Raw genomic sequence first — 10,764 nt, 5'->3', positions numbered from 1 at the left:
CGAGTTGAATAACATGAAAAGAAATGAATCTGCTCTGATCATGTCAATAATTCAATAGACAGCTCACACAAGCATTGATGTCACCATATTGGCTTTATTATCATCATTATTTTTTCTTCCAAACTTCTGTAGCTTCAATCTTCTTTTCCTCTTGCTGATACAACATCCAGACCGCTAGAGGGCAGCATTGTATCAGCAATGTATCTGCCGCCTCTTCCTCTTTCCACGGAAACATGGATCCTAATTCATAAGTTTTAAAACAGTGTGAACCACTTTGTTCTAGTCTGACCTGTTGTCATAACGACACCTCAAACAAAAAGAAAGAAAGAATCAATCCATCTCCAGCTGTTTTTTTTTCCCAAGTGGAACGTGCGTCGGGCACCTTCCCTATTTATGTTTGCTCTCTTAGCAAACAGCAGCAGGACAGTGTCGAGTGTGGAGTGTCAGTGTGGTCCCAAAGGGAGGTCCCAAAGGGAGGTCCCAAAGGGAGACCACGAGTTTGTCATATTGTCCCCTCTTCTATAAGCTTGTTGAGTCCCTTACAGATGTGCACCAGGTGGTCCCGGAAGGGCCCATCGGGCTGGTAGAGCCGGGTGAGCAGCTCGGGGTCGGCGTAATGATTGAAGACGTGGTTGATGCGCCCGTGGGACTTTGGCGTCAGGTGACTGTTGACCAGCTTCAGCAGGAGGTCCCTGCAGCCCGTCAGGAGCTCCGACATCACCGTCTTGTCAAAGGTGAAGTCCACCTGTGGAGCACCACACGCCACTCTTCGGTCACGTAGCAGCTTACACACATGGACACATTTTTTGAAGATTCCCAGTGCGTACCTCATAGAAACTGATAGCGGTCATCGCGCCCTGGTGCAGCTTCTTCTTGAAGTCCTGGGCCAAGACCAGCTCCTCTGTGCTGAAGCGGTTATTGCGAAACAAAAGGCCGATCTTGACGGCGATCTTGATCAGGTCCTTGACCACCTTGTGGGCTTCCACTTTGTTGCCCGAGTATTCCTTGGAGACGCGGTAGAGCTCATCCAGGATCTCGCTAGTGGTGTCGTCGATAAACATCTGGACGGAGGCCTTGGTGGCCATGCTGCTCAGGATTTTCTTCTGGACCTTCAAGGCCGTGTCCTTGGAGTTGAAGTGGTCCATGGCTGTCTGTTTGGAAGTGAAAAAGTACAAACGTTTCAAGTCATGACTTTGCAATGCGGATATTTGGGCGCCACCCTTTTTGCATTTTACGTTGTTTCCCCCTTTGGTTTATTGTTCATTTTCCCTCCTTGTTCAAGCTCAATTCTTATTCTAATTTTTTTAATAGAGACGTACGTCACAAACAATCATCCGGATATATTGTCAGTGGCATGAGGACGGGTAACATTCTCACCGCCACTTAGCAAGTAAAACACATGACGACAGGAAATGCAGTCATTCATAGGAGCAATTCATTCAACAAAAATCACCGTTCCAGATTTAGCAAGTTGCGAGCATTTAAAAAAAAAAAAAAAATCCAGCTTAAGTGTCACATGCTTACTTTGACATAATCCACATTTTCACCCAGCGGCGCTGTCCGGCTGGAGGTTTGAAAATGTAAAGCTTAATGTAAGATATATGTGCAATTAGCTAGCACTAGCCTAGCGTTACATTCATCTAAATGAAGCTCACTTTAATATTCTGCCTTGGCACCAAGATGGTGCACAAGCTTTGGTTAAAGCATCCTCAATTCACTTCAAAGTGGATTCTTGGCACCGAGATGGTACCAAAGCACTACTTTTGCCTCCACTCACTTTTATATAATTCCTTTAGCACCAAGATGGCACTAAAGTAACACTTATGCCTGAATAAAACTCCTCCACTGACTTCAACATAGTTTCCTGGCACGACGATGACGCCAAATCCCTACTTTTGTCTAGCAAGCTCCTCAAATCACTCCAATGTAGTCCCCTAGTTGCTTTAAAGGAGCACTACTTGTGTCCAACTAAAGCGTCGTCGTATAGTGAAACAAAGCGACGTAAGCATCATTCAGCTGTTTTTGTATTTGCTCGCTTTGCCATTGTGACCTCCTAGCAAAAACAACGCTAACGTGTCCCGTCGAGGCTTTTACCCTCCTCTGGGATGGTCCAACTCACTTTGTATCCAAAACACACACAAATGCCCAAGAGAGGTCATCAGCCCTGAATGTTACTCCCTGAGGTGTCCCACACCATTAGGAAAGTCACTATCTTCTTGAATTTGACTTGAGGAAGGAAGGCACGCCATCCATTTCTATGCTTTCATTGCCATATTGACTGAGCGCTTAGGAGAAAACAAGGTGGCTGTCTGCTGGTTTTGGTGCTAATAGTGCATTCCCAAAACAATTTGCCTGCCCAAGTAGAATAGTCCCATTGAGAAGACAATATATCTCCACTGTGGGACTGCTGTCCGGGACCATAGAGAACGTATGAAGCTGCTGTGTGCGACTTCTGGCCTGTGCTGGCTTGTTTGGGTGACATAGCTAAGGCAAGCCCACGCCTGTTTGCAGCACATATTGCAAATATGGCTTCCTTTACGGCTAAAGTGGGAGGCGGTACCTTTGGCTTTTATGCGCGGGAAAAACAATTTCAAACTGTGAGTGATGTCACAGTGGCTCCATTTTTTTTTCTTTGGTTAGTTCAGTTGTCTTTAACTTTGAAGTCCAAACATTAGAATTAAAGCTTTTAGAATGTTTTTTTTGGGGGCAAAACATTTGGCAGTCTTTTTTTTTGCTCACATCTAAACGAGACTATCGCTTCCTCAAAGCATCCCCGACTTGAAGTTATGAAAGTGCAAAGCGGACGTTGCGCTCTTGCCCAAGTGGAAATTGCTCAAGGCTGCCGGCCGGCCGGTTGGCTGGCTGGCCACGCCCCTCTGGCGGGAAGTGAAACTGACAGCTGACAGTTGGTTTGCGCCGTCGTCTCTCAGCATCTCGTACCCAATAAGCCAAGCGGGGTGGAGTGCAAAGTCTTGAGTTGAGCAACTACATGCGCGTATGGCGTGCATGAGGAAGTGCAAAACTATTTGTTTAGTAGTTCACCCGAGCGCTTCCATTAGCCTGCTGGAATGTTAGCGAGCCAGCTTACCTGAGTTGGCGGCGTCCCCCACCCCCCCCCGCTCTGCTGGTGGTCGCACGACTGGCTTGACCTCAACGCTTCATTTTAGCAAAAAAAGCAGCGGCCCGGGCGTCTCGGCACTCCGCCTTGAGATACTGACGACTCGTACTTCCTTGAGGAACTCAACGTGCATCGACACACCCCTCAAGTGTGTGCGTGCGCGCGTGTGTGTGTGTCTCGCTGAGTGGCTGCTCGTAGATTGACACGTAAAAGTTGCAGCGGCCCCGCCATCAACGCTCCGACTGCTGACGTTGTAAAAGTCTGCCTGTCCTGACAAGTGAAAGCACAAAGAATGTAAGCCAGAGATGCAGCAGCCTGAAAGGGGAGCGGCTTAGACCTTTGTGTGTGTGTGTGTGTGTGTGTGTGTGTGTGTGTGTGTGTGTGTGTGTGTGTGTGTGCGTGCGCGTGTGTGTGTAGGCTCACCTTGCCTGGAATGCCGTTGAATGTGCTGCGTTCACTTTCTGGCTTTTATCGAAGGCAGAAAAGCTAAAACGTGACGTAGGTCCAGATACCTTTATTGTGTATTTCGTCAATTTTTTTCTGCGCTTTGACTTGAGTTTTTCCCTAGTCGTGAGCTTTTACTCCTTTTTTTTCTGATCTATCATAGTTTGGGGGTTTTCATTTGAGTTTTTATTTTCTGTATCGGCGGTTGGTATCGGCAGCCTCCTCGAGTACTCGATACCTTAAAATACAGACACCTGGTATCCATAATGGCCCGTCCCTAGTTTCTAGTTCTACTCCTATAGAGAAGATTTTTAGCTGTGGCGGCACCGGTTTATTCAAAGTCTACTTTTTGATATAACGTAGCAGGATGGCGTCAAAGCACGTCGACCTCCCGACCGAGAAGTTCGTCTTTTCATTTTGTAACGTGGGACAAAGCCAGAGTGACATCTCGTGGGTTTTATTTATAAAGTATAGTGCACAGCTATGCTTCCAAACTTCCTCTACAAGATGATACATCTGGAATCTTTATGAATTCATGAGCTGTTTGCCCCAGAAAATATAAATAAATGTGGAGTTTACAAATCCTCCACTCTGTTTGGATTATTTACGAAGAGTGAGCCCCCCGATTATCACGTGGGATACATTCCAGACTCACCTGCAAAAATCTGCATGACAGAGAGACCATGTACATATTTTTAATATGATTTTGCGCCTCCCACACATTTACTCAAAACATGGCGGAATATATTACAATCTACTTGATGAAGTATTTCTTCTCTCAGGCACTTTTCCAAATAAGAGGCCAAGCAGGCTTGCTATCGCTAACAGCTACGCTTCATAAAATCCTGGAAAAGATGATCCACCCGGAAATTCACGAGCTGTTCGGCCCCAGCGAATCAAAATGAATCCCGAGCCATAATATTAGTGAACAAATCTTCTACTGTTGTGATTATTTCAACAGGAAACTTCAGTAAACATGAAATCTGTGGACACTGGTCCCATTTAGCCCCTCCCCACCAACATATCGTAATAATAATTCCTTCCAGATGTTGGCATGGGAGGTTCCGCTGGGCTCCAGCTGCCGGGCTGAGAGGCCGGCGGCGCCGTGCCCGCCGAGGATCGACTACACCTGCCTCTTTGTCGAGCCAGTGGCCGGGCCCCAGCGGGAGGGAGGAGGCCGGTCGCTATGGCAACAGGCAGGAAGTAGTGCTTAAGCGGTTTCCTGTCGGCCTCCTGTTTATCGCGTAATGACATCTCACGAGGAAACATCAACGGGTGTGCGACGTTATCAACAATATCTGGGTGTGTGTGTTTAAAAAAACTGCCAAGCACTTTAGTCCCTATTTATGACTTAGATAGTGAGTTTCAAACTTGAATATTTGTCACAATTTGGCCCACATTTACAAATGCAATGACCTGTCGTTAGGTGTGGCCAGTTATGGTGTACCTAATGGAGTGTCCGAGTGACGTCACAGATCAAACAGCCAATCAGAAAGTGGGGGTGAGGGCGGGTGTGGCACTTTTCGCTTTCAGTTAAGCTTTTTTCCCTAATGAAGTGGCCTGTTATTAGGTACACCTGAAAATGGACACGTCGATAGATATATAAATAAATAAGAAAGTTTCGTCTCAAGGTCCAGGATTGTGAAGAGATTTCGAGAATGGAATGGAAGATAAACAGAATTGTGTGGCTACTGGTTTGACCACCTGCAGTTGTAAATTGTAGGTTTTGTCGAATCCAATTTTCATTTGAGGAAATATCTGCTAATTAATTGCAATTAGGTCGTTTTTTAAAAAATGAGCAAATTATAATAGAATTATTTTATTAATAAAATACGATGTTTTACACATGACTTTTTTTTTTTTTGTGTGTCAATGCCCATTAATCTGTTTGAAAAATGGAAATGTGGCCCATGATTACAAAATGATGTAAATGATGTAAACACATGCACAGTGGCTGTACATCCATGTTTATATAAATATAATCTACCATGTACAAGAAGAAGCATATGGTTTCACTCCAAATGGTCTACTTTTTGAACAACATCTAGTATGTCGTGACATTTTCCCGATGTCAGCGGCTCACAGGAGGGTACACGAGGCGCTCTTTATGGGCATGTTGACGGGCAGCTTGGCGTACTGCTGCCTGAAGCTGTTCCTCTTAATGTTGAGGATGGGTCCCGGGTTCTCCGGGTCATCCATGGGCGGCGCCAGCGCCGACGTAGCGTTCCCCGGCCCCGCCTCGGCCTTGGCGCCCTTGTTGTTCTTTGTCTTTTTGGACTTCTCCTGGAGGTCTCCCGGCGCGGCCGCGGGCTCGCCGGAACCCTCGGATAGCGGCAGGGTATCCTGCGGGAGGTCGCTGGGACTGGGTTTGCCCTCCGCTTGCTCCTCGCCGCCGCTGATGGGCTGACTGGATGACATGTTCTTGGCTTCGCTGCTGGTGGAACTGACAAAGCGAAGTGGATGAGATGGTGGTTAGCCTTGCTAGCTTTGGCTAATGCTTAGGTAGCGCGGGAGTTGCGTCAAAGAAGGAAACTCAATTTGGGTTGTACTGTGAATGTCAAGTCCTCCACTCACCCGTTGGAGCTTTTTTCTTCAGAGTCCTGCTCGCTACTGTAGCGCAACTCTGCCGGAGTCTTGAAGGAGAGATCTTTTTTTCCTTTCAGCCAGTATGTCTTCATGTAGCCTTTGCCCTGGTTGCAAAAAAAATGGCTAACTATGCGGCTCAATTTTGACCTTTGAGTGACCACAAGGAGAAGGTGTCGACCTTGACAAAGATCTTGCCTCTCTCCTCGATTATGTATGGCTCGTGTTCCAGGTGGTCTTTGGTGGTCTGGCTGATGTGTATCTGCATACCCTGCTCTCACACACGCACACACACACACAGGCACATACACGGTTTCCAAGGTCCCCAGCTGGAGAACGAGTTAAGTCACGGATGTCAGTGCAGTCACCACGCCATTGCTCTCCATCCTGGAAGCCGTGTTGACCGTATCACCAAAGAGACAATAGCGAGGCATCTTTAGACCCACCACGCCGGCCACTACCATTCCTGAGTGGACACCTGCAAAGTGGGAGATCCACGGATACAATAAGCACAAGTAGAGCACGCAAGTTCTGGAGAAATTCTGGCTCCAGCTATCTGCATCAAACGCCGAGCCCCTGGCCAGAAGAAAAACCTTTCATGCTTCACAAAGGCACATAACTGTGCTTTGAAAGCCACGAGCGGTGCGCTCCAAAAACCAGCTGACTCGGCAGTATCGTAGACAACTCCAAACTCACCGACTCGTATCTGGATGTTGTCCCCAGTGGATGGATCCTTCAGATGGTCAATAGAGCTCAACATGTCTAGGGCCATGTCGCAGATGTGATGAGCGTGGAATGTGGTCTTGTTGGGCACGCCCGCCACCACCATGTAGGCATCACGAATGGTTTCTACCTGCACCCACGTCCATTAAAGCCTCTTGAGATTCACGCTGTCTGCGGTAGTCCAACCTCTGACTGATGAGGAGCCCACCTTGTAGACGTTGTGCTTCTCACTCAGCGTATCAAAGACAATGTAGATCTCATTGAGCATGTCCACCACCTGCATGGGGGTAATGTGGATGCAGATCTCGTTGAACTTGACCACGTCGCTGAACAGGATGGTCACATCGGGGAAGACCTGGAACGTAGCCACCAAACATTTTCATCATATAGCAACCTTCAACGGGTTCTGCGGTGGTCACGGTTGGTCCCAGTCCAAGATTTACGGACATCAGGCGTACCTGGCACGTCTCCAAGGCGGTGATTCCCTTCCTGAGACGGTCGGCCACGGCTTTAGGGATCATGGCATACAGCAAAGAGTCTCCTCGCTTCTTCTCTTCGTCCAGCTTCTTGATAATCTCCTGCAGCTGTGCATACTTTTGTTGCTCCTGCAAGAACCAACTTGTACGTTAGCCTGCGGTGTGACTACTTCCATGACCGTGGCGGTCTTCCCGTCTTCCTGACCTGATCCAGGGCTAGCTGCAGCTCGGCCGACTGCTGCGTCCCGGCTAGGATCAGCTCTCTGCTGGAGTCGTGCAGGTTCAAGTCGTTGACGTAGACCCCCATCTTGATCATGTCTTCCACTGTCTCAATACTGCAAAAGGATGCGGACGAGATAGATGGAGGTCACCTCGAGGCCGACCGAGAGTGCCGATCGCCCGGTCGGGCGGTCTTACATGGGCGTCCCCAGGAAGATAAGTGAGTCCCACTGGGGTACATATTTCATCTGGCCCTTTAGGTGGAGAGGCTTTTTGGGAGGTTCACGCATGTCCTCAAAGATGGTCTCGCTACATTTGCCTGAGAGGAACACGAGGTGAAATCATCATGTGTACTTGGAGCCTATTTCTTGACTGTGACTTTACCTGTGACGGTCTGGAAGGCCAACAGCTCAATGTCTTCGCCTCCAGAGTTAGCGGCGCTATTGTACTGAGTCAAAGTGCTGCTGTACTCCTGATCCGTGCCTTTCATCTCCTCAGACATTTGTTCTACACGGACCACAACAACTTGTTCAGAAGGTCAACGAGAAGAACGTGACGCTACAATGACTAGCTTGGACATTAGCTAGTAGCTAACTGGGCAACTGCTGGCTTTCAGGTATGCTTTGAGGGTGCCCTTACCTCTTTCTTCTTCCCTCTTGGCCTTTTCGCTCTCCTCTTTCTCTTCAGGTTCCTCTTTGTTGAGTTTTGGAATGTTCACTTTTTGTTTGCTTTCCACCACTGCTTTAGAGACCAGCTCAAACACATTGTTCAGGTGGGTGTAGATCTGAGTCGGGAAGGGGGTAGGGGGGGGGGGGGGGGCACGTTAACGAGCAGCCAGGAGGCTAACGCTGGAGACGGACTAATACTCACGTTGTCCCAGCTGAATTCCAGCATGGGCCTGACCAGGGTGAACTCCTCGTTCACCTTCTTGCCCTGGAGGTCAGAGAAGACCTCTTTGAGGCCGTCGCCAATGCGGTACATGGTCATGTCGCGGCGGAAGATTACGCTGAAGGGGAACATGTCAAAAAAGATACCTCGCTTCATGGGAAGCTTCTCATAGCTCGGCGCCGTCTTTTGCTGCGGCATGCGGTGCTTGAAGGCCGCGTTGTCAAAGTTCATCTTATATACCTGACGGGGCGGGCACAGATGATTGTCAGATCTTTTTCTGGTCAATGGCCGCTCCATTCCCGCCCGCCCGGACTGACTGCCATATTTCATCGTTTCTGTCATGCTCTTCATACGTACCACATAAGTCATCTTCTCTGTCTCCTCTTTGGACAAGATCTCTACTTCAATATCTGTGTTGTAAAACTGACGCCCCACCTGGGAGAGCTGGCCTGCAGGGGGCGCCGATGGAGGTCAAACCAGGGAAACTTTGACTTCCATCAAGTTAACGCGGCGGCGAGCGAGCGAGCGAGCGAGACCTTTGACAAACTGCGTGAATCCTTTGCGAGTGCTTCGGTAGTGCAACGTCAGACTGGTCTCGCACTCTTCCTCCACGCAAAAACTCGGTGGCTGCACTTTGGGGAAAGAGAAGCGGAAATACTCGTGCAGGTTGTCCAGCTCGTTGATGAAGTCGCGCACGTTCCGACCCAACACCTGCCAAAAGCGCCACATTGATGTTCAAGATCCAGGCGCATATTTTAAATTGGATGAAAAAAAAAAAATCTGCTAGCAATGTCTGAAAAGGTTAATTAAGTATCGTTCTGCTATCTAGTGGAAGAGCCTTGACTTGTTCTGCTTGTCACTAGACCACTTAAGTGAAATTGGACGATTTCTCTCGACCTACTGCTCGGGAATCTAATGAAGGAGTCAGAAGAAGAAGGCTAATTCATCTAATAGACCATCGGCTTACCTTGAGTATGCGCTCGTAGCCGTAATTTCCGATCCTCTTGACCATGTAGACTCCGAAGGCGTACATCAGCTCATCGTGTGTCTTTCCAAGAACTTCGCCTGCCGCCTTGGCGAGACGCAAGATCAGGTTGTCACTGAAGGAGAGAAGCCGTGTTAGTTTGCGACTCAGCTCGTCCATCATCTCCTCCGTCACCTACTTGTACATCTGATGCCTGACAAACTTGAGGTGCGGGATTTCGGCCCGGTTCTCAATCAGCCGCCACACGTCCTCGCCGTAGGACTCGTTGATGTAGTCGTTGACCGCTTCCAAGTACAGGCCGTACATCTTGGCGGTGCTGGTGGCGCTAGGGACCTCCGTTTTGCTGTCCGACGTAACTGCTCAGCTAAGGGGAGAAATAAAAGCTGGAGGAGGCGGAAGGGGGGGGGGGGGCGTTAGTTCCGACGAGATGGACCTAGTGCATCGGCGACCGGAATGAAATCGGGCCCACCTCGAGTGTTGCTCTACTACCTTCTGAAAAACCGCAGCACCACCAGGTTCAAATCTGACCCATTTCCAGTTTTGAAAAAAAACAACAACAACCGAAAGCGCCGATGCCAAAGTGGTTCTTGATCCGAGTTCTCAGTAGATGACAAAACGAGGCGTCTGGCAAAAGTCTTCTCACCTGCGGAGGCTCAGCCTTTTGTCGTCTGTCGGCTGCCAATGTGTGAGGCTAAAGCTCGGTGCAGAGCGCCGTTCCCGAAGATCACCTGCACATGACAGGTCGCCCCCCCCCCCCCCCACCACAAACGCAGCCACTCGACTGTCAGGTCAACAGGCCAGCAGGTCCCAAATAGACCAAGTGACGTATGTTTGTGTCAGCTGCCAAAGAAAACAAATCCACTCCAACACACTCTCGTCGAAATAAGTGACGTTTTCTGGCTTGATTAAATTTGTAAGCACAATAATGTTTCCAAATTGCTAAATAGTGCCTCTGACCTGGACATTTTACAATTCAAGTTAGTTTCAAGCTCACTGCCAAATGCTAAATTCATATTCTATTAAATATGAATGAAATGACTTTAGACTGCACTTTTTTTTTCTTCCTGATCACATGTAAATTTAACAACTACCTGATCAAATATTCATCAGAGAATTTCAACTCGACCTTTTTGGTCAAGTGTTCAAACGGAACATTTTCTGTCTAATGTAAATGAACGTCTTTAAACCGCACATTGAACACGCATTTTTAATCAAATATGAATTAGTGACTTCCACCTGTACATTTTCTATCAGATGAATCTTTTCTAGGAAATCTTTGAAATGCACATTTTGTGGATGTGTGTGTCTGTGAGTCCGAATTAGACATG

The 10,764-nt window shown here is 48.2% G+C and overlaps 2 protein-coding genes across 3 annotated transcripts; both read right to left on the bottom strand.

The window, feature by feature from the left end:
• Positions 1 to 87: 87 nt before the first annotated feature.
• Positions 88 to 3,390, bottom strand: tnfaip8l2b (tumor necrosis factor, alpha-induced protein 8-like 2b). 2 transcript variants are annotated; one of them, XM_085919367.1, is made up of 3 exons: positions 3,089 to 3,390; positions 828 to 1,151; positions 88 to 745 (listed from the first exon to the last, which is right to left on the bottom strand). In XM_085919367.1, the coding sequence occupies exons 2-3, from the start codon at positions 1,143 to 1,145 to the stop codon at positions 503 to 505; spliced, it is 561 nt and encodes a 186-aa protein (XP_085775493.1). In that variant the 5' UTR covers positions 1,146 to 1,151; positions 3,089 to 3,390; the 3' UTR covers positions 88 to 502. The 2 variants fall into 2 exon arrangements, with proteins under 2 accessions (XP_085775493.1, XP_085775495.1); XM_085919369.1 differs by lacking the exon at positions 3,089 to 3,390 and adding an exon at positions 1,525 to 2,987.
• A 2,157-nt stretch (positions 3,391 to 5,547) lies between these two features.
• LOC147051610 (soluble guanylate cyclase 88E-like) lies at positions 5,548 to 9,742 on the bottom strand. The gene is made up of 16 exons (XM_085918711.1): positions 9,615 to 9,742; positions 9,419 to 9,551; positions 8,988 to 9,162; positions 8,809 to 8,900; positions 8,434 to 8,691; positions 8,203 to 8,347; positions 7,948 to 8,070; positions 7,762 to 7,882; positions 7,550 to 7,679; positions 7,327 to 7,473; positions 7,077 to 7,223; positions 6,842 to 6,998; positions 6,514 to 6,623; positions 6,327 to 6,416; positions 6,137 to 6,252; positions 5,548 to 6,005 (listed from the first exon to the last, which is right to left on the bottom strand). Exons 1-16 carry the CDS (start codon positions 9,740 to 9,742, stop codon positions 5,642 to 5,644), a joined length of 2,436 nt encoding a protein of 811 aa, XP_085774837.1. The 3' UTR covers positions 5,548 to 5,641.
• Positions 9,743 to 10,764: the final 1,022 nt, after the last annotated feature.

This window comes from Syngnathus leptorhynchus, chromosome 8 (assembly GCF_054491065.1).
Source record: "Syngnathus leptorhynchus isolate UIUO chromosome 8, UIUO_Slep, whole genome shotgun sequence".
In the NCBI taxonomy this organism is placed as follows: Eukaryota; Metazoa; Chordata; class Actinopteri; order Syngnathiformes; family Syngnathidae; genus Syngnathus; species Syngnathus leptorhynchus.
The sequence above is the reverse complement of the archived record's forward strand: the minus strand, read 5'-3'. Positions and strand labels throughout refer to the sequence as shown.

What these genes read in the sequence shown, in the direction of transcription:
- tnfaip8l2b (XM_085919367.1), bottom strand. Translation starts at nt 1,145, where the DNA reads ATGGACCACTTCAACTCCAAGGACACGGCCTTGAAGGTCCAGAAGAAA. An exon ending in CCGCTATCAGTTTCTATGAG is followed by an intron (nt 746 to 827) that starts GTACGCACTGGG and finishes GGTGCTCCACAG; the next exon opens with GTGGACTTCACCTTTGACAA.
- LOC147051610 (XM_085918711.1), bottom strand. Translation starts at nt 9,742, where the DNA reads ATGTACGGCCTGTACTTGGAAGCGGTCAACGACTACATCAACGAGTCC. An exon ending in GCTACGAGCGCATACTCAAG is followed by an intron (nt 9,163 to 9,418) that starts GTAAGCCGATGG and finishes CGCTTTTGGCAG; the next exon opens with GTGTTGGGTCGGAACGTGCG. An exon ending in GGCCTTCCAGACCGTCACAG is followed by an intron (nt 7,883 to 7,947) that starts GTAAAGTCACAG and finishes TGTTCCTCTCAG; the next exon opens with GCAAATGTAGCGAGACCATC.